The 22,808-nt window shown below is 42.0% G+C and overlaps 1 protein-coding gene across 8 annotated transcripts in view; it reads left to right on the forward strand.

Moving 5' to 3' along the window:
* Positions 1-22,808, forward strand: part of LOC117364282 — a 202,894-nt gene that overhangs the window by 151,380 nt on the left and 28,706 nt on the right. For 7 of the 8 annotated variants that reach the window (XM_033953322.1, XM_033953325.1, XM_033953321.1 and 4 more), the window contains exons 20-23: positions 12,153-12,272; positions 15,972-16,180; positions 18,067-18,147; positions 18,823-18,900. In XM_033953322.1, the coding sequence (XP_033809213.1) occupies positions 12,153-12,272; positions 15,972-16,180; positions 18,067-18,147; positions 18,823-18,900 (488 nt within the window). Of the gene's footprint in view, positions 1-12,152; positions 12,273-15,971; positions 16,181-18,066; positions 18,148-18,822; positions 18,901-21,813; positions 21,908-22,808 lie in introns of all 8 variants that reach the window. The other variant, XR_004540203.1, reaches the window with a different exon arrangement.

A 22,808-nucleotide genomic window follows, 5' to 3' on the forward strand; every position in this document is an offset into this window, starting at 1 on the left:
CAGGATCTGCCCTGGGTGAACCCGTGTTGGTGTGGATCACGCAGTTTTTCTTCGTCTAGGATTGTGTCAAGATTCTGTTTGATCAGTGTTTCCATGAGTTTACACACTATAGACGTGAGACTCACTGGTCTGTAGTTTGCTGTCTCTGTCCTGCAGCCCTTTTTGTGGAGTGGGATTACGTTGGCGGTTTTCCAGTCCAAGGGGACCCTTCCTGTGCTTAGGGAAAGATTGAAAAGAACAGATAATGGTTCTGCCAGGACTTCCCTTAACTCCCTGAGCATTCTGGGGTGTAGGTTATCCGGTCCCATGGCTTTGTTTACCTTGAGTCTTGATAGTTCGTCATAGACGCTACTGGGCGTAAATTCAAAATCTTGAAACGGGTCTTTCTGGTTATCTCCCGTCTGCAGCTGTGGACCAGCTCCCGGCGCTTCGCGGGTGAACACTGAACAGAAGTATTTGTTTAGTAGTTCTGCCTTCTCAGAATCTGATTCCGCAAAGTTACCGTCCGATTGCTTCAGGCGTACTATCCCATCTTTGTTTCTTTTCCTGTCACTAATATAGCTGAAGAAAGATTTATCCCCTTTCTTAATTTTCCGTGCTAGCTCTTCCTCCATTCGGAGTTTGGCTTCTCTGACTGCTGTTTTGACAGCTTTAGATCTGTCTAGATAGTCCTCTTTCACCCCATCTCTGCCTAAATGTTTGTAGGTGATAAATGCGTCTTTTTTCTGTTTAACTAGGTCTGAAATTTCTTTACTGAACCATTGGGGTCTTTTGTTTCTCCTGCGTTTACTTACTGTCTTTATGTATCGGTCTGTTGCTTCGTGTAGGATGGACTTCAGAGACGACCACATATCCTCCACATTGTCAGATATTGCTTGTTTATGTAGCTCCTGATGGACAAAATCTCCCATGCGGTTGAAGTCTGTGCCTCTAAAGTTGAGAACCCTTGTTGCTGTGTTTGTCTTAGGGAAACCTTTCTTGAGGTTGAGCCATACCATATTATGGTCGCTGGAGGCCAGTGTGTCTCCTACTGAGACTTCCGTGACGCTATCTCCGTTGGTGAGAACTAGGTCTAGTAACGCCTGGTCCCTGGTGGGCTCCAATACCAATTGCTTGAGACGTGCACCCTTTATGGAGGTTAATATACTTTTGCTGCTACCCGTAGTCGCGGAGAGTGTGTTCCAATCTGCATCTGGCATGTTGAAGTCTCCTAGCATTACTGTGTCCCCGCGCAGTGTGATGTTCTCTATGTCCTCGATTAATTCCATGTCTTTGTCCTCCTGTTGCCTGGGAGGTCTATATATCACCCCAAGGTATAGGCATTTTTCATTCCCTTTGGCCAGGTTCACCCAGAGGGATTCCCCGGTGTATCTAACATCTGTGATTCTGGTGGTTTTGATGCTTTCCTTAGTGTATAGCGCTACTCCTTCTCCCAATTTACCCTCTCGGTCGTCCTTAGCTCATCCATACGCTGTCTATATGTAGAGCCCCCTTCATAGTTATGATTAGATAAATGGTGTCATTCAAAATTAAGCGCCATTTGTAGAATCATGCCTAGGGGCGTCTAAATCGTCAGATGCCAGTAGGTGTCATTAACATAGATGCCGGTATATTGGGCCAGGGTTTTCGTGGCCAATCATTTGCATGCAAATGATAGCGCATCGATTTGCTGCTGGAGAATCGGCCAGAGATTCAGCCAACGGCGATCGAGTCGGTATCTTTAGTGTATCTAGCCCTTATAGAACAGCGATAAAGGCCAATTGTGCATGTAACTGCTAATTGATGCCAAATTTATTGGCTATAATTGGCCTTAATTGGTACCAATTAGGTATGAAATAGTACCAATAAAGTGTCAATTAGAGCCCATGACCCTCCCATGCTCCTTCACCTTCCACTATTTATCATTTCTATAACGCTGAAAGGTGTATGCAGCGCAGTACATTTAAGAAGTAATAGCGGTCCCTGCTCAGAAGAGCTTACAATCTAACCTGCAGAGACAGGACATATAGGGCTTAGGAAGTTTCTTGCAGAGAGAATGATAAGATGGACATAGATATCTTATGGTGAGTGGGCGTTAGGAGCTGAAAGCAGCATTAAAAAGTGGACTTTTAGCTCGGATTTGAATACTGCTATTGATAGAATCTGACATAATGATTCAGGCAGCCTGTTCCAGGCATACAGTGCATCACGATAGAAGGGACAGAGTCTGGAGTTGGCAGTGGAGGAGAAGGATATGGGTAGGAGGGACTTACTAGATGAAATGAGCTCATGGGGGGGGGTGCTTAGGGGGAGATAAGTGAGGAGAGAGATTGAGAGGCTGCAGAGTGAATGCACTCGTAGGTCAGTAGGAGGAGTTTGAACTGTATTCGGAAATGGATGGGGAGCCAATGAAGTGACTTGAGGAGAGGGGTAATGTGAGTAGGGTGGTTTTTGCGGAATATGAGTCGTGCAGCAGAATTTTGAATGGATTGAAGGGGAGAGAGACGGTTGAATGGAAGACCTGAGAGAAGCACGTTGCAGTAGTCTAAGCGAGGCATGATGAAAGTGCGGTTAAGGTAGTGTGCTTAAAAAGGAGAGGTCGAATTTTGGCAATATCATAGAGGAAGAAACAACAGGCTTTAGCAATTGTTGGACCTGAATGGAGAAGGAGAGAGGAGTCAAAGATGACCCCGAGTTTGCAAGCCGACAAGATAGGGTTGTCCACAGAGATAAAGCATGGCCCATGCACCTTTACAGATTCACACCCTAGAACTGGCATGCAGACTTTATAGAATACACCTACTGAGTTGTGTATGTAATTTTTAATTAGCATCAAATACAAGGTCTTAATTGCCAATTATTGACACTGATTAGGCTTGTTAATTAAGTTGTGTGTGCAAATCGACCGTATGCGTCGATTTGAGAGCACAATATAAGGTGCCATATGCAAAATTTGTGGGTATGTGAAAAGTTGGATGCCCAACTTTATAGAATGTGGGGAATTACAGTCTGTGTGCATTTCTCAGAGATAACGCACCTCAATCTCCACTATGGAGGATTTGGCGAGATATAAGATCACATATAACATATCGAAAATTAGGAAACAAATAACTGAATTAACCTCCAAGCAAAGTGAATTTCTGCACATTAGAAAATGCATTAGCATGAAAGAATGAAATGAACTGAAAAGAATATAGTGAAAATTGTGGGAAGCAGCCCTAAATAAATAATAATAATAACTTTATTTTTATATATTGCCATACCACAAAGATTTAGCTGCGCATATCCCTAATGAGAAGTGTTCCACTTGGCTTGGCCACCCGCAAACCTAATTCAAAAGATTTTCACTTCTCATTTTCATGTCTCCTATTTCGACCCAATCATCAACGAAAGAAAATTAGTCCAGAACTTTTCTGGTCTCAAGTTCTAACCACTCTCCCTCGCTCTCCTAGGGAAGATTCTATTGATGTAATCTGGTCTAAATGGAATTCCCTTACAGAATCCACTTATCATTCTTTAGCTCCAGTTACCACTAAATTGATCACTGAAACTCAGAATACACCATGGTTTGTACCTTCTCATAGAATTTTGAAACAAAACTGCAGAAAGCTAGAAAAGAGATGGAAAAGATCTCGCTCTGATTCGGATAAGTCAGTTTGGCGATGTGCACTCAGATCTTACAATCTTGAACTTAGGAAAGCAAGAAAATCTTATTACGGTTCTAAAACAGTTAAGTCTTCTAATCAAAGTAGCACACTTTTTAAGCTTTGACGCTCTTTCACTAATACTGTATCTAAAAATGTATCATCCTTCTTCTCCCTCTGCGGAAACTCTAGCCTGTTTCTTTCAAGACAAAATTTCCCTTATCAGACAATCTTTTCCTACAACCGAAATCGAATATTCTTTTATTCATTCCAAAAATTCTATAGATGAAATTCCAACTGATCGTTTTTGGCATTCATTCTCCTCAGTTTCTGAATCCCAAGTCCTTAGCTTATGTAAAAGGATGAGTAAATAGATATTTACTGGATCCTTTCCCATCTTACCTATTTACTAATACCTTCCGAAGCATTACTTAATTTTTCTCTGGAAACAGGTTATTTTTCACATTCTATGGGACAAATAACACTTTAACCGTGGTGAGCTTCAACACTCTAACACAGTGTTTTTCAACCTTTTTACACCTATGGACCGGCATCGGTCCGTGGACCGGCGGTTGAGGAACACTGTGCTAAGTCGTGGGCCAGATCCCGCCCATCTCTAACCAATCTCCACCCCAGACCCCGCCCCCATAATAGTACTAATTGCACCTTGCACGTCCCGTTTCTCATTTGGAAGCCTTCCCTCTGACGTTGCAACGTCAGAGAGAAGGCTTCCGATTCAGGCGTAGGATGCCCGTAGGAGCCACTGCCTGTGGCTTTGTGCACTGAATTAGTTAGGAAGAGGGAGCTGGCTCTAAGATAACACCGCATCGATCGCACCGTGGACCAGCAGTTGAAGAAACACTGTGTTGGGCCTGATGCACGTGCTGGCCCTGTGGACCGGCAGGAAATTTCTGTGGACCGGCACTAGTCCATGGACCGATGATTGAAGAACACTGCTCTAACACTTTAACACTCTCTGCCGTGGTGAGCTTGTGAATCATAGAGCCGCACCCTGACACAGCCTGAGGGCGAAACGGACAGCTAGCTTAACGTTGGCGAAGGGACTAGCAGAGACAGCAGGAAAGATTGAGTAACAACGACTTTCACTGCCTATTTTCAACAAACCCTGCCCGGGATCTAAAAATTAAGTCCCTGTTTTAAGAACTATAAGTATTTTTGATTAACAACAGGGCAGGAGGGGAGCATGAGCCAGTGAGGTTAATTCCCTTTCTAGTGTGATTGTAAAACACATACAACACACGGGGATCTGAAGCTCAGCCCCTTTGATAGTAACTAAAAAGGATTTAAGTTCAGGAGCTATTCATAGTGGATTTACACCTCTGGATAACTTGGACTAAGAAAATTGAAATGACATTTGAGAAGGGTATTTTTTGAAATGAAACAAATAACACTTTCCCCTCTTTTAAAAAAAGATGATCTATTCTAGACCCTTCTGCTTCTTCTCATTATCGACCAATTGCTAACATACCCCTACTGCCAAAAATGTTAGAGTTAATTGTAGCTAGCCAACTTACTGATTACTTGGAAAAATTCTCTCTACTCCAGCCATTTCAACACGGATTCCGTTCTAACTTTAGTAATGTAATGTAATGTAATGTAATTTATTTCTTATATACCGCTACATCCATTAGGTTCTAAGCGGTTTACAAAAAATATACATTAAGATTAGAAATAAGAAAGGTACTTGAAAAATTCCCTTACTGTCCCGAAGGCTCACAATCTAACTAAAGTACCTGGAGGGTAATAGAGAAGTGAAAAGTAGAGTTAGAGGAAAAATAAAAATAAAATAAACATTTTAACAAGACAGCATTGATCTAAATACTTTGGAAGGTAGAAGAGAGGAGAGAAAGGAATAGAAGCAGAAGGGGGAGCCGTTGAACAGTAGAATTCTGGAGAAATTTAAATGATAGAAATAGAACAAAACAAAGACAAAAGGCAAAACAATAGATAAGATTAAAGATAAATCATAAGCTGGAAAGAAAAATAAAATAAAACCTTGTCTTCAATCCACGGTTTCAGCGTCAGTGATGAAGTGGAGCAAGTAAGTTTAGGAGGAGCGATTGACGTTTCCAGAAAGGGCTTCTTCAGGGAAGAGACTTGGCAGACAGTCCCAGGATGCCTATGTCTCCTCCCCTGCGATGTTCTCCCATCCATGCATTCCCTCCCAGACACACTGCCCGTGCCCCAGCCGCTCCAAGGAGGCTGCCCCAGATGAGGCCCACGGTGAATGCAGGATTCTCTCCTCTGCGGGAAAGCCGCCCGGAGTCGACAGTCGATCATCATGACGTGGTTCATCATGACATTCTCCTTCAGCTGCTTTCAGACATAGGTCTCCACCAAACAGTCTTGGATTGGTTCTCCAAATTCCTTCTGTATCGCTCTTATTCACTGAATTTTGAAGGTAATACATCCATTTCCTGGCAGCCCCCTTGTGGAGTCCCTCAGGGATCTCCACTTTCTCCAATATTATTTAATCTTTACATGACTACCCTTAATATTTTTAAGTTGTCTACCTGCAAAACCTTACTCACTTATGCAGACGATATTTTTATACTGATAGAGATAGATCCGGATACCATCGATTTAGTATCTAAAGTTAATCTCTGTACCTCCAAACTCCTAATGTGGGCCCAGGCTGTTCGGATGAAACTGAATGCGTCTAAGATGAAATTATTATGGCTGGGCCCAAAATTGGATTATCTCCCTAGTTCTGTAACACTGGCTTCTGGATCCTCCTTACAAATCGAGTTTTCTGGCAAGATCCTAGGAGTCCTTCTTGAATCCTCACTCTCTTTCAAGGATCAAATTAACTCTGTGATTAAGAAATGCTTTTTCAATTTGCGTATGTTGAGGAAGGTTAGATATCTTTTTCATCAACACCATTTTTCCATTCTAGTTCAGTCAATCATTTTATCTCATCGTGATTATTGCAATGTCATTTATCTTAGTATTACAGAAACCTGGCTTTCCAGACTACAATTGGTCCAGAATACTGCTGCTAGATTGATTTTGGGAAGCATAAGTTCGACCATGTGACACCATTGCTTCATAGTCTTCATTGGCTCGCTGTGTATTTCAGAGTCTAGTTCAAATGTGCCTGTGTCATCTTTAAAATTATTTATGGTATTTTCACTCCCCTAGTTCCTTTATCTTGGAATCTTTATAGATTCTTTTTTGCAAGGGGTGACCAACAATTCAAACTATCCTGTCCTTCTAGCAAGGTATCAAAGGAGTCAAGATCTTTGGTCAATCTTTGACCTTCAAGTTCCCTCAACTTTGGAACAATCTTCCACTCTTTCTAAGAAGCTCTGTCTCCCTTTCCTTTTTTCCTAAGTCTTTGAAAACTATCCTGTTCTTATGCATTTTGGTAACTAATTCTCTTTGATATCTCCTTCTCTATAGTTCTTATTGCCTAAATTAACTATTGTAAACCGAGACGAGCTTTCCTCGATTGAAGTCTCGGTATACAAAGCCAAGCATTAGATAAGATTAGATTAGATTTCCACGTAGGCCCTGATACCTTGCTTCTCTATAGTAAACCTGGGCCCGAGGAGAGGGGGTGCAGCCGGGACATCGCTCAAGGGGGCCAAACGAAGCCCAGGAAATATCACGGAAACCAAAATATCTCGTTGTCTCGAGAAGGAGACGTCCTTACAAAGTCAGACAAAGAGCGGCGCGAGAACTTTCGCGCACAAGATCGTGAAGCGTTGAGCGAGCGCAAAGCTGTAAAAGGCCATGGCAATGATAAAATACCACTTTTGAGTGACATATTGAGTCTGATCTAGCACAACAGATTAATTTTGATGATGAGTTTCGCTAAGAAAAAGGCCAGGGAAGCACCTTTGTTTGGCAGACAATAAATGCTATCATACACGTCTTTTACTATTATAAATATATTATTTTATTATTACATTTATACCTATATGTACTTATCTAAATGTTTCATAAGAACATAAGGAGTGCCTCTGCTGGGTCAGACTGGAGATCCATCTTGCCCAGCAGTCCGCTCGTGCAGCAGCCCGACAGGTCCAGGACCTGTGTAGTAATCATACCCTTCTATCCTCTTTTCCTTCAGAAAATTATCCAATCCCTCCTTGAACCCTAATACCATACTCTGTCCTATCATGCCCTCTGGAAGTGCATTCCAGGTGCCCACCACCCATTGGGTGAAGAAAAACTTCCTAGCATTGGTTTTGAATCTGTCCCCTTTCAACTTTTCGGAATGCCCTCTCGTTTTTGTAGTTTTCAAAAGTTTGAAGAATCTGTCCCTCTCCACTTTCTCTATGCCCTTCATGATCTTATAGGTCTCAATCATGTCCCCCCCCTAAGTCTTCTCTTCTCCAGGAAAAAGAGCCCCAGTTTCTCCAGTCTCTCAGTGTATGAAAGGTTTTCCATTCCTTTTATCAAACGTGTCGCTCTCCTCTGAACCCTCTCGAGTATCGCCATTTCCTTTTTAAGGTACGGTGACCAATATTGGGCGCAGTACTCCAGATGCGGACGCACCATCGCCCGATACAACGGCAGGATAACTTCTTTCGTTCTGGTTGTAATAACCTTCTTGATTATACCTAGCATTCTATTCGCTCTCTTGGCGGCAGCTGCGCACTGTGCCAACGGCTTCATTGTCTTGTCCATTGTCTACGATTGTTAGAAATAAATAATAATATACACACATACATATGTGCAGAATTTTGTATAAGGTCCCACACACCATCTTTGTACCGGGGCCCGGATTTTCTCTCGGCGGCCCTGATTCCACCTAATGAGCTCTTGAAAGAGTCTTTCTTTAGCAAAGTGGAAGCGCTGAGGTGAGCATTAGCAGTAAATCAGAGCTGGAGATCGTCTGCAGCACAATTTAGCCTAGGGTTGAAGAGAGGACGGTAGACAGCAAAAGAACATTAAGGAAAAAAAAACAAAACCCAGCCTATGTTGTGGGGGACAGTCGGAACACAGACATTTGTGATGAGTAATTTCATTCAGAACTTTCATAAATAATTCAGTGGCTTTTTCTGTCCGCACATTTGAATTTAGCCTCTCAAGCAGGATTAATGGCTTTCATACCACAACTGCTTGACTGGTAAGTACCAGCGCAGTGCTTAAAGGGCTGTACGAGGGGGGTGCTGGAAAGTTCTCAGCCCAACCAACCAGCTTCCTATATTTTTAGCGTTATTTTGCCCACCTTAGCTGAAAAGAGTGTTGTCTTATTTCCATAAGGGCCAATTTGCAGAGACAAAATTTTCTGTTTTGGCATTGTTTCGGATCATCGATCGAACCATATCCACCTCATTCTCTTCCTGGCTGGGCTGAGAACTTTTCAGCAGCCCCTGGTAGTGTGAAGAGTTTCAGAGCTTAGTAACCAGAGCTGAGACTGTGATGTCATAATGCCTCATTCCACCAATAAGAGCCAACCTCATCAGTGATGCCACAATGGCTTCATTGTTCTATACTTTGCTCTCTTTTATCACATATGAGAGGGAAAAGTTCTCAGCCCAACCAACCAACTTCCTATATTCTGAGCATTATTTTTCCACTGTAGCTGAAAACAGTGTTATTTTATTTCATTAAGTGCCTATTTGCAGAAATGAAATCCTCTCTTTTGACACTGTTTCAGATCATTGATTGAACCATATCCATGTCATTCTCTTCTTGGTTGGCCTAGGAACATTTCAGCATCTCCTCATAGTCAGCTAGTTTTCTTTAGACAAAAATATCTTGGTTATCGGACCTAGAGAACTTAGCTTTCTGAAAGTCTGTTTAATCATTTTAAAATGGTATTGGAATATCTATTAAAAAAAGAATATGTAGATTCGTAATACATATCTCTAAAGTTTTTGCTACAAAACTATATCTGGTTTATCCCCAAGCTACATCACCCCTCACTTCACCCTTAACCACAACTACAAGAACTCCCGTAAAATTCAACTCTTCGCCTTCCCCTCCCTAAAACTATGCCACTCAAAAAAATTCCTAGACAAAACCTACGCCTTCCAAGCCGCCAAACTAAACCCTTGGCTAGCCCAAATGGTCCTCAAGGCCCACAACTACCTCGACTTCAGAAAATTACTCAAAACTCACCTATTCCGAGACCAAGACCCTTAATGCCCCTTCCAATCCTCTTCCCCCCCCCCTTCTGATCCTCGCCCCCCCCTGTTCTCCCTCCTCTTCCCACTACTTCTCTCCTTGCTGTTCGCAACTCTATGATCAATTCGATATGTAATCACTTGTAAATACTCTCTCCTTGCTGTCTGCTACTCTATGATCAATTTGATATGTAACCACTTGTAATCTCTGTTTAAGTAATGTGAACCGCCTAGAACTCTTCGGGGTATGGCGGTATACAAAAATAAAGTTATTATTATTATTATTATTATTAAAGGAGTGGCAGGGATAGTAGATGGCATAGTTGGGCAGACGGATAGGCCATATGGTCTTCATATGCTTTCATTTTGATGTGTTTCTATGTTCTTTTTTTTAATGGTTATGGGGTAAGTTATTAAGATAGGCTACTTCTGAGATTTGTTATTTGACCATTAACTCATGCATTTTTTTTTTAGTACAGGTTCATTTTATGCAAATAGACCTAGCTACTAATAACTGGGATTAACAGTAAATAACCTGTAGCCCATTTTGATAATTCCCCCCCTTAATTAAAGGAAAAAGAAATGTCTCTAGAAATCAAAATCACTGCCACATGTAATAAAAGTGAGCCAAGTATAGGACAGTCGGCCATTGTGACATCACTGATGAGGTTGGTTCTTATTGGTGGAATGAGGCTTTATGACATCACAATCTCAGCTCTGGTTACCAGAGACTAAAACTCTTCACGCTAAGGGAGTGAAGTTATCAATATGAGCTTTCATTAAGGCAGATTATTTTACTATTAACCTGATTTATAATATAATAATAATAATTTTATTTCTTATATACCGCTGTACCGTGAGGTTCTAAGCGGTTTACAGTATAAACAGAAGAAATGCAATAAGTAAGATTAATTAAGATGAAGAGAAAGTACTTAGAATTCCCTGACTGTCCCAAAGGCTCACATTCTTGCTAAAGTACTTGAGAAAAATAAATTAGTTAGGTTATAAACATAGAGTAGAAGAAGGTAGGAAAACAGTTCATAGGAAAATTAATTTCGAATACATTATACATTATATATTGTTCAAGGCGGAATACAAATTATAGGAATTACCAAAAGAATTGCGTAATATAGATTATCTAGATAAATTACATAACAGTGATTCGTGTACATTACATGTTGTGGTAGAGGATTCAATTTTGAGAATTACATATCAAGGGAATCAAGTGATAACAGAATATAGTGGAGATTATCAGTATATACGGTTTACAGATTGGAAGTTACCTAATAATGAAGTAATAAATTTATTGGATAGTGTGGAAAATGTTTATATAGGAATCAGAGTATGTATGATAGGAAAGGTTCTAAGAATTTAATTAATGTGTTATTCTATTGAGGGAGAGCTTGTGCATAAAGGGAGGATATTAGTTGGTAATGACGTGTTTTCTGAATAGAAATGTTTTGATTTCTTTTCGAAACACTTTGATGTCTGTTGTATTGATCATTAGTTTGGTGATTGTGGGGTCAATTTTTGCTGCCTGTGTCGCTAGAAGGCTGTCGTATAGTTTCTTAAGACGGGTTCCATTATTAGGTGGGAAGGTGAATAGGTTTTGAGTTTTTCTTGATCTGGATGAGCGGTAATGGTTTAGGCGGTTGTTTAGGTAACAGGGGGCAATTCCATGGGTTATCTTAAACAGTAGACAATAGAACTTGAATTGAGTTCTTGCTTTTATCGGAAGCCAGTGAGAGTCTATATAGGCGGGAGTGATGTGGTCAAATTTGCTGAGACAGTAGATGAGTCTGATGGCAGTGTTCTGAACTGTCTGTAGTTGTTTTATCATATTGTTAGGACATGTTAGGTAGAGGCTGTTGCAGTAATCCAAGCTACTGAGTGTGAGGGATTGTACAATGATCTTGTAGTGTTCTTTGGTAAAGAAATTTCTTATTTTTCTTAGGTTTCGCATGGTGAAGAATGCCTTCTGTATGACTTTGTGTATCTGTGTCTGCATAGTGCAGCGTCTATCTAGTTGTATTCCTAGAATTTTTAGAGTGCTCTGTATGGGATATTTGATTGTATTTACTTCCAGTTCTGTTATAGATTGCTTTTGTTCCTTCTCTAGTAGTAGGAATTTGGTTTTCTCTGCATTCAGTTTCAATTTATGGTTCTTCATCATTTATTAGTAACTAAGTCTCCTAGCATGTAAGTGGTAGCCCCCATTGATAACTGTACCCCTAAATCTAGTTCTAATCTACACATTGTTGTTCTTAGGACTATTTTTACTATTATGGAATGATAAATGATGTTTGACCTTGTTTCCTTTTATGGAGAAAGAAAGGTACAGTATATATAAATATAAATATCCTTCTTGGGGATTTGGAAAATAATTCCAATTATAAATGTATGGCATTTGTTTAATTCTTCCTCCTAGCTGTTGCTGAGCTATGGTGCTGATATAAACTGGATTGACTTCGATGGTAATAGTGCTCTGCACAAACTTAGCTACGAGGCGACGGGAGAGAAAGATCAATTGGATTGCTTGCAGTTTCTGGTAAGAAGCCATTGCATTTTCTTCAGATTGTAAGAATAGCCATTGACACAATGATTTTCACACTCTAGGTCATAACACCAGATGAGTGTTACAGAATTCACATCTGGGGTCATAACACATCTGCATAGGGTTACCAGATGTCTGGGTTTCCCCGGACATGCCCTCCTTTTCGAGGATATGTCCGGGGGTCTGGCTGACTTCTCAAAACCAGGCAAGCTTCCTCGAAATTGCGTTGGGCAGGAGCGCGGATGCCCTCCTGCCCAACGACAGCAGGCAGCAGGAGGGAGGGTGGAGGATGGGAAGGACTGGGGCGGGGCTAGGCAGAATTGGGGGCAGGACTGGGGCGTAATGGGGTGGAGATGGAAGGAACTGGGCAGGCCCAGAGGCTGGTCTAGGGGTCCAAATTTTACTAAAGTAAAATCTGGTAACCCTACATCTGCACCAAGACATAATGGTCCCATGCAGGGCCACAGAACGTTGTAACTCAGCCTACAGCTCTAGAATACCAAGGGGGGGATGGTAGGCAGTGGGGGAGGGTTGGGACTGGCAGAGCTGACGGCACATAGAGACTGTGGCACTGCGACTGCTCCACATACTCCCCCCCTTACTGCCTGGAGCAGGGGTGTGCAATCTCGGTCCTCAAGGGCGGCAATCCAGTTGACTTTTCAGGATTTCACCAATGGAAATGCATGAGATCTATTTACGTGCACTGTTTCTATTGTATGCACATAGATCTCATGCATATTCATTGGGGAAATCCTGAAAACTCAACTGGATTGTCACCCTTGTTGCCTACTCCTGGCCCTGAGGATGGGGTGCTCCGCCCTGAGTGGCTGTCGATCCAGGTACACATGGCTCAGAGAGGGTAGAGAGTAGAGACTGACCCGGAACACAGGAAGAGATGGAAGGAAGCCTGGTGCAGGCTGGGATTGCTTGAATGTTGAGATTGCACTGAAGAAAAGTTTGAGAAGCCCTCCACTAGCTGTTTTTGCATCTTGGCAATAAAAGTTTAAGGTTCAACTTACCTTCTTTCAGTAACACGTGAATATGGGATATTCAGAAAATTGTATTTTCTGTAAGCATCAAACCTTTGACTATGCTTAAATCAATGCAGAAGTGCACGTTCAGAACTGCTTGTTAAGGTAAAAGAAGTTAAATACACTTTGTCAATAAACCCAAAATTAGCACATTGATTTGAGCTTTATTGACCATTAAAATGAATGTGCACTTGTCAACCACAGCCATGAAGAGAAGCTCAACTCATTTTCAGATGTTTATAGGGGTGAAATCAAGACTTGGGAACATGATTTATGAAACCTTTTTTTTCCATTGACAAAATAAAATGGAATAAAAAAGGCTTAAAAACCAGACCTTGGTCTTGCTGAATTAGTTTTGTATTTTTCCTTTCTGCTTTGGTGGTTTTGACATTTTCAGAACTTTCTTCAATTCCTGGAGAGGCATAATCAAAAGATACGTCTAAATCCGATTCGGATATATGGCACTAGACGCCCAAAGTCAACAGTGGGAAAATGTCCATTCTCGAGAAATAAGTCTAAAATATATATATATTTTTTTTTTTTTTTTTTGGGGGGGGAGAATTGTCTATATGGACGCCCAGGTTATTTATTGTTTGTCCAGACCGTGTCTATCTTTATACCCCATTCTTTTCCAAAAAATCGTCCCAAGTCTCAAATGCCCAGAACAACACCTTTTGGACGTGGGAGGGGCCAGCACTGTGATGGACTGGCCACCCAGCCATGGCAACAGAGCAGTGGGGTACCTTAAAGGGCACTGCTGTGAACTTCTCAAAAAGGGTGCCACATACAGTAAACATCTCACCAGAACTCCCTAATAGGTTATGGTGAGTTCCCCAAACCCCACCTGTCTACAACCCCAGTAGCCCTTATAGCTGCAGGTGCTTCCTCTCCAAGGTAGGGAGAACGAGAGGACACTCTCTAAAGTTGAAAGGGGATAGATTCCGTACAAACGTAAGGAAGTTCTTCTTCACCCAGAGAGTGGTGGAAAACTGGAACGCTCTTCCGGAATCTGTTATAGGGGCAAACACCCTCCAGGGTTTCAAGACAAAGTTGGACAAGTTCCTGCTCAACTGGAACGTACGCAGGTGAGGCTGGACTTATTTAGAGTACCGGTCTTTGACTTGAGGGCCACCGCGTGAGCGGACTGCTGGGCACGATGGACCACTGGTCTGACCCAGCAGCGGCATTTTTTATGTTCTTATGTTCTACATGGCAGTAGGGTGCACATGTTCCACCCACATGTAGTGGTTAGAGTGGCTTATGGGCCTGGGTCCTCCTTTCTATGGTTCACTAGCCCACCCCCAGGCTATTTAAGAGAGCTCTACTAGACTTTCCTATATTAGATGCTGATGTTCTGGAGACTGGTATGTACATTTTTATTCTTATATTTTAGGGGTATGAGGGGGGGTCAGTGAACACTGGTGGAGTGTTTGTGGGTCTTTACTTTGTCTCTGCAGTAGTTATATCTGGTCACTTTGAAAACCTTTTTGGCACTTATACCTGTTTTTACATCATCTAACTCACAACGTATAAGTTCTGTTCAGGAAGTCTAGGTCAGCCCACATCCTGCCCACATCCCACCCCAACCACTCCTCCAAATACACCCCTTTCAGCTCTGGATATACAGCGGCATTCAGAGGCCCCATAAGTCCCTGGGCATGTCCAAAATATAGGTCGTCCAAGTGCCGACTTGGGCTGGGTTTTAGATGTGTTTAAGTTTTGATTATAAGCCCCATAAAGTTTTAACTTTTATTTAATCATTATTCTCTAGTGAATATTTGGATTGTTTTCTGACAGCCATGCCTTTCTTTAACATAAAGCTGTATGATAAACATGGTGGCCAGTTTATGATATTATGAATGGCTTTTTAGAAAAGACGTCCAATTCGGAATATGAATGTCCAAGTCAGAACATCACAAGTGAACATGTATTCTAGAACAGGATACACTCTCACATTCACACACTCCGAAAATCATGTAGACACAAAAAGTTTGTGATTCACCGTGATTGTATCTGATGTTGATCGTACCTTGCTCCTAGGCTGTTTGTGTTTGTACCCTCACCGGTTTTTAGTTGATTCTTGTTAACCACATCGAACTTTCACGGTGTATCATGCTATACAAATAAAATTTTATGTTATATTATGTTATGTTTCAGGTTAACCTCCATAGTGGACTTACTTCATATCCAAAAGAAAACAAAGACTTAAGTATGAGCGTAGATCATTTTTGTTTAAGTTTCAAGTTTCATAAAAATTTGATTGATCGTCTATCTTAATTCTAGGCGATATACAATAATATTTTCTTAAAACGGGGCATTACAAGTTTAAAATACTCAACATAAAACTAAATTACGAAGACAAAAACAGACAAACGAGAGACAAAAGGGAGAAGGGTGAGCTACAATATTTATGACCTCCAAAATCCTGAGAATCTGCAAATTTAAACACATGTGGGGTTTTTTTTCTTACTTCCAAAATTTAAAATCTAATCTCTATTATCTAATTCTACATAAAGGATGAATTGAGATAAATCTGATTTCCCAATCCATCATCTTTTTTGTGGTTTGGTCTATGCTAGACACTGATCTTTGGAAAGCATCTTTCCAAGATCATCTTTATGCGACTGATTTTTTTTTTTTTTTTTTTTTAATTCTTTTGCAGTTGTCTTTCAAGTCTTCAGAAATATGGAACAAGAAGGGATTGCTGCCAATTCAATGTGCTGCAATGCAAGGCAGGACCGAAGTCATTCAGCTGATGCTAGAGGGCAATGAAAACGTTAGAAAGGACACGGAAGAAATCCTCCTCAAAAGTCAGACCCTCAGCCCCCTCTATTTGGCAGTTGCAAATGGACACTTGGAATGTGCCAAATGGTCAAGATATTTTCTTCTATATTCTGTTGTATATTGATATGTTTTGGAAACTACGGAATCCTTCTGCTAAAGTTTATTAAGTATGTTACACGTGGTTAGATGCCGTTAGGTGCCATTTATAGAATCTGCCCCTTACGTATAATTTCTTCCCAACGTCTGTTGGGTTGTAAAGAAGAAGAAGGCACATTGGGGCTGATTCTACTAATGGGCGTCCCGATTGTAGATGGCGGTAGGCGTCCTACTGCTGTCTGGCAGTCAATCGGGATGCACGTTTTTAGAAAAAAAAAAAACTCCTTGAGGCAGGACGCCTATACTGTAGACATTTGTTGCGGGTCTGGGGAGATGCATAGGGACACCTAAGTTCGCCCAAGGCTAGGCGTGATTTTGCCTGGAAGTGGCCTTGGGTGAGTTTAAGTGGCCCTAGGCGTCTCCCTGGAGCTGCAACAGACGCCTGAAATGTAGGTCTGCAAAATGCTGGCCTATATTTCACCTCTTAAAAGTAGACGCGGCTGGCTGAGCCAATTGCGGCCCTGGAATCCCCGATCAGCTGAATCAGAAGGACTCCCTGAAGCCACGGCTTCAGAGTCCTGCCAGCTCAGCTGATCGGGAGGGAAAATACCCCCGCCGTGATCAGTTGAACTGGCTGCAGCAGAGGCCCCCTTCACACCCACCCCCAAAACTGGCATGAAGGATTCCCATTCCCTCCTGCCTCTGGTCCCTTGAACCCCTCCAATCGGTGATTGGCAGGAAGAATGCCCACTCCCTCCTGCCACTGGTCCCCTCCAAACCCTCGACACCCCTACCATAGGGTCTTAGGCAGGAGGGAGTGGGCATCTTTCCTGCCAAACACTGATGAGGGGGTGTTGGACAGTGTTAGGCAACAGGGAGTGGGCATTCCTCATGCCGATTTCAGGGGTGGGTGTGGGGGGTCCTCTGCCGTAGGCGGCTCAGCTGATCGGGAGGGAAAATACCCCCGCCGTGATCAGTTGAACTGGCTGCAGCAGAGGCCCCCTTCATACCCACCCCCAAAACTGGCATGAAGGATTCCCATTCCCTCCTGCCTCTGGTCCCTTGAACCCCTCCAATCGGTGATTGGCAGGAAGAATGCCCACTCCCTCCTGCCACTGGTCCCCTCCAAACCCTCGACACCCCTACCATAGGGTCTTAGACAGGAGGGAGTGGGCATCTTTCCTGCCAAACACTGATGAGGGGGTGTTGGACAGTGTTAGGCAACAGGGAGTGGGCATTCCTCATGCCGATTTCAGGGGTGGGTGTGGGGGGTCCTCTGCCGTAGCCGGCTCAGCTGATCATGGCAGGGGTATTTTCCTCCTGATAAGCTGTGCCGCCAGGACTCTCCGAAGCCGTGGCTTCAGAGAGTCCTATCGGCTCAGCTGATCGGGGATTCCCGTGCCGTGATCAGTTCAGCCGGCCATGTCTACTTTTACAATGGAAAGGGCTCTAATCAGTGCTGAGCACCAATTAGAGAATGGGGGGGGGGAGGGGAGGAGGGGGGGTGTTAGGCATTTCTTTGTTAGGGCTGACACAATTCTGCATAGAATGCTGAATGTGATTCTCAGCCATTTCTTAGGCGGCCACTAAGACCGGCATCCTATACAGGATCAGGCCCATTGTCTTAAAGTGGTAAACTAGGTTGTATCTTTAGCAGAGCAGACCAGTAAAAGTATACTGAATGGGCCAATATATCTTTATCTGCTGTCAACTACACATATTTATGAGATTTATTTTTGATTATAACTATTCATTAATTGGACTGGAATAATAAAAAAAGCATCTAGTTTGAAAAACAATTGTATGAAAAATGTTTAATACCCACTAATTAAATGTATGCACAGTATTTTTATTTTTAATTTTCTCTTTCCTTGTAGGCTGGCTTCAAAATCATTTACTTTGAATCCTGGTGAAGGCGTAGACTTGATGTTTTCCATTCTTTTCGAAGACGTCAACGTGTACGTCGATTCATTCACTGTTGATGATTCGTGACTATCCTATATTATTTGAGCTCTTATGCCAGTGTCTATAGAACTTAACATCTCTGTTAGCTGCCTAGAAAGATCTAGGCCATCACCTTTGAGCACCACAAATGTCCCAGGAACTTCCTGCTTTAATTATGTTTTCAAACCATCTGTATGCCTTTTATTGATGGTCTAAGGTTCATAGATCTAGTTCAAGGATGCAGTAGATCCCCATGCCATGATATTGATGAAATACAAGGGCCCACCTCACATATTACGAGAGGTGACGAACTGAGCCCTTCATCTTTGCTATGGAGAATGACTGACATGTTGTTGAACTGAGGTGACATGTTTCAATACATAGTTCTACATTTTATAATAATGATGTAGCATACATCTGCAGACCACAGGAAATCAATTTTCTTCTTGCATATTATTTTCAGTTACCAATTTTTGTGGTTTTTTTTTTTTTTTTAAATTGGAACTGCTAACCCACATTTCTAGCAATTGTTTTTCTAGAACATTCAGTGTTAGAGAGTTCGGCTGAGCCATGACCTTTCACAGCTGTTATGACTCAGCAGATATCACAATTTATCAGACACTGGTATTCCTTGATTAACATTCTCCTTGGAAAAATTACTGATGACGAATGTGCTTTTTCTGTAACAGGAAGGACAATATCCAGACTCTGGATTTCCTCGCTAAGAGTGGCGTGAAGCTGGACACTCTGAGCAAAAATGGCAACAGGTAAGATATTTTCAAATACCGATAGCAAGGTGCATCTTTTTCTGCTGTGATTCTAATAGGGATATGCACAGAGCCGGTGCAAAGGAAAAATAGGAGTTGGAGTTTATCAGTACAGAAAATAATTAATCCCATGATCCAGCTTGAAAAAATAGAATTCTATGGAAAAATCTTTTGTGTATGCAACCTTTTGCAGTAGGAAATATAAATAACTTATAATGCCGAGAAAAATGTTTTCTGTCAGTAAATTCAAAGTGATCAGAAATATAATCAGGTATAAGGCCAACAGGTACAGCCTAACTTGTAACAGGTACAGCCTAACTTGAATAATATTCTAGCCAATGTAGTTAGTTCCGATAGAATTTAGTTACGTGACCAAATTTTTTCATGTTGAAAATCAACCGAACAGCCATGTTGTAAATGATCTGCAACCTTTTCATATTCTTTTTACTGGAGGTTAGATAAATGATATTACAATAATCCAGGGACTTCAAAATCAATGATTGTACCAGTAGTCTAAATGAGGAAGGATCACTAAGGGCTGGATTATTCAAAAAGTTGCCGAAAGATAGGCATTGGCGTGCCCAACTCAAGTGTTTAAATTTGTTTTAAGTGGTGCGATAATTGATGCTGCCATTAAAAACCAATTAAAAACTCATTGAAAAATGAAGCATTACTAGGTACCCTCCGGGACTGGCATCTGGGTCCATAGTGCCTAGTGGTGCCGAAGCCCATACATGGGGAGGCGCCACTAGCTGCAATTCTGCAAGGACCCTAGGCGCCAGAAACATAGGCTTGTAAAGCACTGGCCTACATTTCTGATGCCTAGGGCCATTACTAGCCACAATTCTGTAAGCGATACTTGTCCATGATTGATACATGGCAGGTGCCACTTACAGAATCAGCCCCTAACTGTCCTGTTTGAAAGAGTATTTGGGATATACGGTAGTACCAAATATTGTGAAAACATTGCATGGATTTACTTGAAAAAAGTGAAGTTATTAAGAAGTTGGACTTTAAAGTACAGAATGATTTTGTATGTGTCTGTATTAGAAACATAGAAACATGGTGACAGATAAAGCCCAAAGAGACCATCCATTCTGCCCATTTTCAACATCAACTATCTCTTCCTCTCCCTATTGGCTAAAGTTCTTAACATTTGCATTTCCTCTTCCTATAGGCTAAGGCTATTTACATTTGTATTGTGAGGTCATAGAGCTTTTTGGTTATAGAAACATAGAAATACGATGGCAGATAAAGGCCAATGGCCCATCCAGTCTGTCCATCCATAGTAGTCATTATCTTTTCCTCTTTCTAAGAGATCCCACGGATTCTTGAATTCAGACAGTCTCTGTCTCCACCACCTCTACCGGGAGACTGTTCCACGCATCTACCACCCTTTCTGTAAAATAGTATTTCCTTAGATTACTCCTGAGCCTCTTAACTTCATCCTATACCCTCTCATTCCAGAGCTTCCTTTCAAATGAAAGAGACTCGACTTGTGCACATTTACATCACGTAGGTATTTAAACGTCTCTCAAAAATAATAAATAGTAACAAAGTAGATTTCAAAAATATATTTAGAAATGTTACCAGCCAGCGGTGGAATCACCAGGGAGTGACACATTAATTAAAATAGTGTGGAGAAAAAGCCTCAAATATAACAATTTGGCAACAATCAATTATGATTTTAAGCTGCACTCGTCATTGGCATAAAAAAACTCCACAAAGCCTTTAATGATACTCTCTCACCGGGCATAAACCCGCCACTGTGCACAGGGTATTGAGAAAGAAAAACTTCCACTTCGCTGAAAAACATGGAGACCGTCATCATCCCAAACACATGACCCCCACCCCTCAAAGCCCACCTGGACCCTCTCTGTACCTGTATAGGGTCAGCCAGAGGGATGCCTACTTTCTCCAGTTAGCAGGTCCACCTCTTGAGAATAGTGGACCTTGCCCTTCCTGGTGCATCCATAGTAGGGACTTTAGGCACCTAGGGCCAACCAGAGTGTTAGACCTCCTTCCCAGTGCATTCTGGGATGCATTGGGAGTGGCCTAAGACTCCGATTGGCCAGATCTCTAAGGCTACTCTCATGGGAGTGGCTTTAGGTAACAAGGGCTTACTGCAATTTATTAAAAGGACTCCTAAGAAAGTCCTCAATGTTTTGCCTTCTTGAAATATAACTTGGTATAGAAATTAAAGCTTGGGGACAAGTGTGTCTGAAAAGGCCAGAAAAAACTCTAGAGTGAAGCCATCATTACCTGGGTCCTTACCCTTAAGGAGGGACCTCGTGGCTTCTTTAATCGCTTCCTCTGATATATCTTGTTCAAAATGTCTGTTTTACTCTTGGGATATTATATAATTGACCATATTAATCCTGAAAATGGCCAACTGTAGCAGAATCCTCTGTAATTATTTGCCTTGTGCATCTACAATGTAGGAATTCTTCATTCTATTTTGCTTGGACTTTAAATACTGTGTCAGTATATATCCTGAGTGATTATTTTCTGCATAATAAAATGATTTTTTCCCCACTAAAGTAGAAGCTAAGGCTTCCTGATTCAAGATTATTGTAATTGTACTTCAAGACTTGTAATGTGTGACAGTTACTAGGCAAATTATCAAGTAAGTAGTTCCCTTCCAGATTCTTGATTTCACACTCCATTGCTACTAATTTCTATTTACGTTCTTTAGCTTTCCCTGCCATATAATTAATAATAGCACTTCTTAAGGTTGTTTTATAAGCATCCACCAAATGTGAGTAGGATAGTCTTGTATAGAATTATATTGAAAATATCCTGCCAAAGTCTGTTTGAGTTGAAAGAAGGTCGAATCCTGAAATAAAGGGGATGAGATTTGTATACTGCTTTTTCTGCATGGTTATAATCAACGTAGTTTACCTATTTTTTTAGGCAGGTACTGATTTTGAACCTGGTGCAATGAAGTGTTAAGTCACTTGCCCAGAGTCACAAGGAGCTGCAGTGGGAATTGAACTCACAACCTCAGGTAGCTGCTCTAACCACTCGGCCACTCCTAGTGACCTATGTTGCTAACTTCCCCCTCTAATGTGAAGTTTGTCTCTGGTAACCAGAGCTGAGATTGTGATGTCATAATGCATCATTCCACCAATAAGAGTCAACCTCATTAATGATGTCACAATAGTTTGATTGTAAAGGGTAAAGGACTGCTTTTACTGTGTGGTTACAATCAAAGTGGTTTACTTATTTCAGACAGGTACTTATTTTGTGCCTGGGCAATGAAGTGTTAAGTGACCTTCCCAGAGTCACAAGGAGCTGCAGTGGGAGGTGAACTCACAACCTCAGGGTGCTGAGGCAGCTGCTCAAACCACTAAGCCACTCCCCCACTAAAGATGCATTAAAGCTCCAAGATGAAGAAAGGGACTAAATTCAGCATATGGCATCCAAACTTGGGTGCCAAAAACATGCACAGTAGACACTGTTCTATAAATAGTGGCTGACTTTTAGACATGAGAGCTTACCCCAACCAGTGGTGTAGTAAGGGGGATCAGACTGCCCCGGGCGCCATCTTGGTGGGGGCACCTCTCTGTCCCTCTTCCACACCACGCTAGCGTACTCTCTTCCCTGCCCCTCCGTACCTCTTTAAGATCTTCACCAGCACAAGCAACTCCTCTAGCCTTCTGCTCATGCCAGCCTGGCTCCCTCTGAAATCACTTCCGGGTTGTGGGTCTAGGAAGTGACATCAGAGGGAAAGCCAATGTGAGCAGCAGGCCGGAAGAGCTGCTCACGCTGGTGAAGATTTAAAGAGGTAAGAGAATGGGAAGGGAGGTTGTTGGGGCATGGAAAGAGTGGGGATGGGGGGGTGAAGAGGAGGGCATGGGGAATGCCACTGTCCCGGGTGCCTCCTACCCTTGCTACGCCACTGACTC

This window comes from Geotrypetes seraphini, chromosome 7 (genome assembly GCF_902459505.1).
Source record: "Geotrypetes seraphini chromosome 7, aGeoSer1.1, whole genome shotgun sequence".
NCBI classification, from domain to species: domain Eukaryota; kingdom Metazoa; phylum Chordata; class Amphibia; order Gymnophiona; family Dermophiidae; genus Geotrypetes; species Geotrypetes seraphini.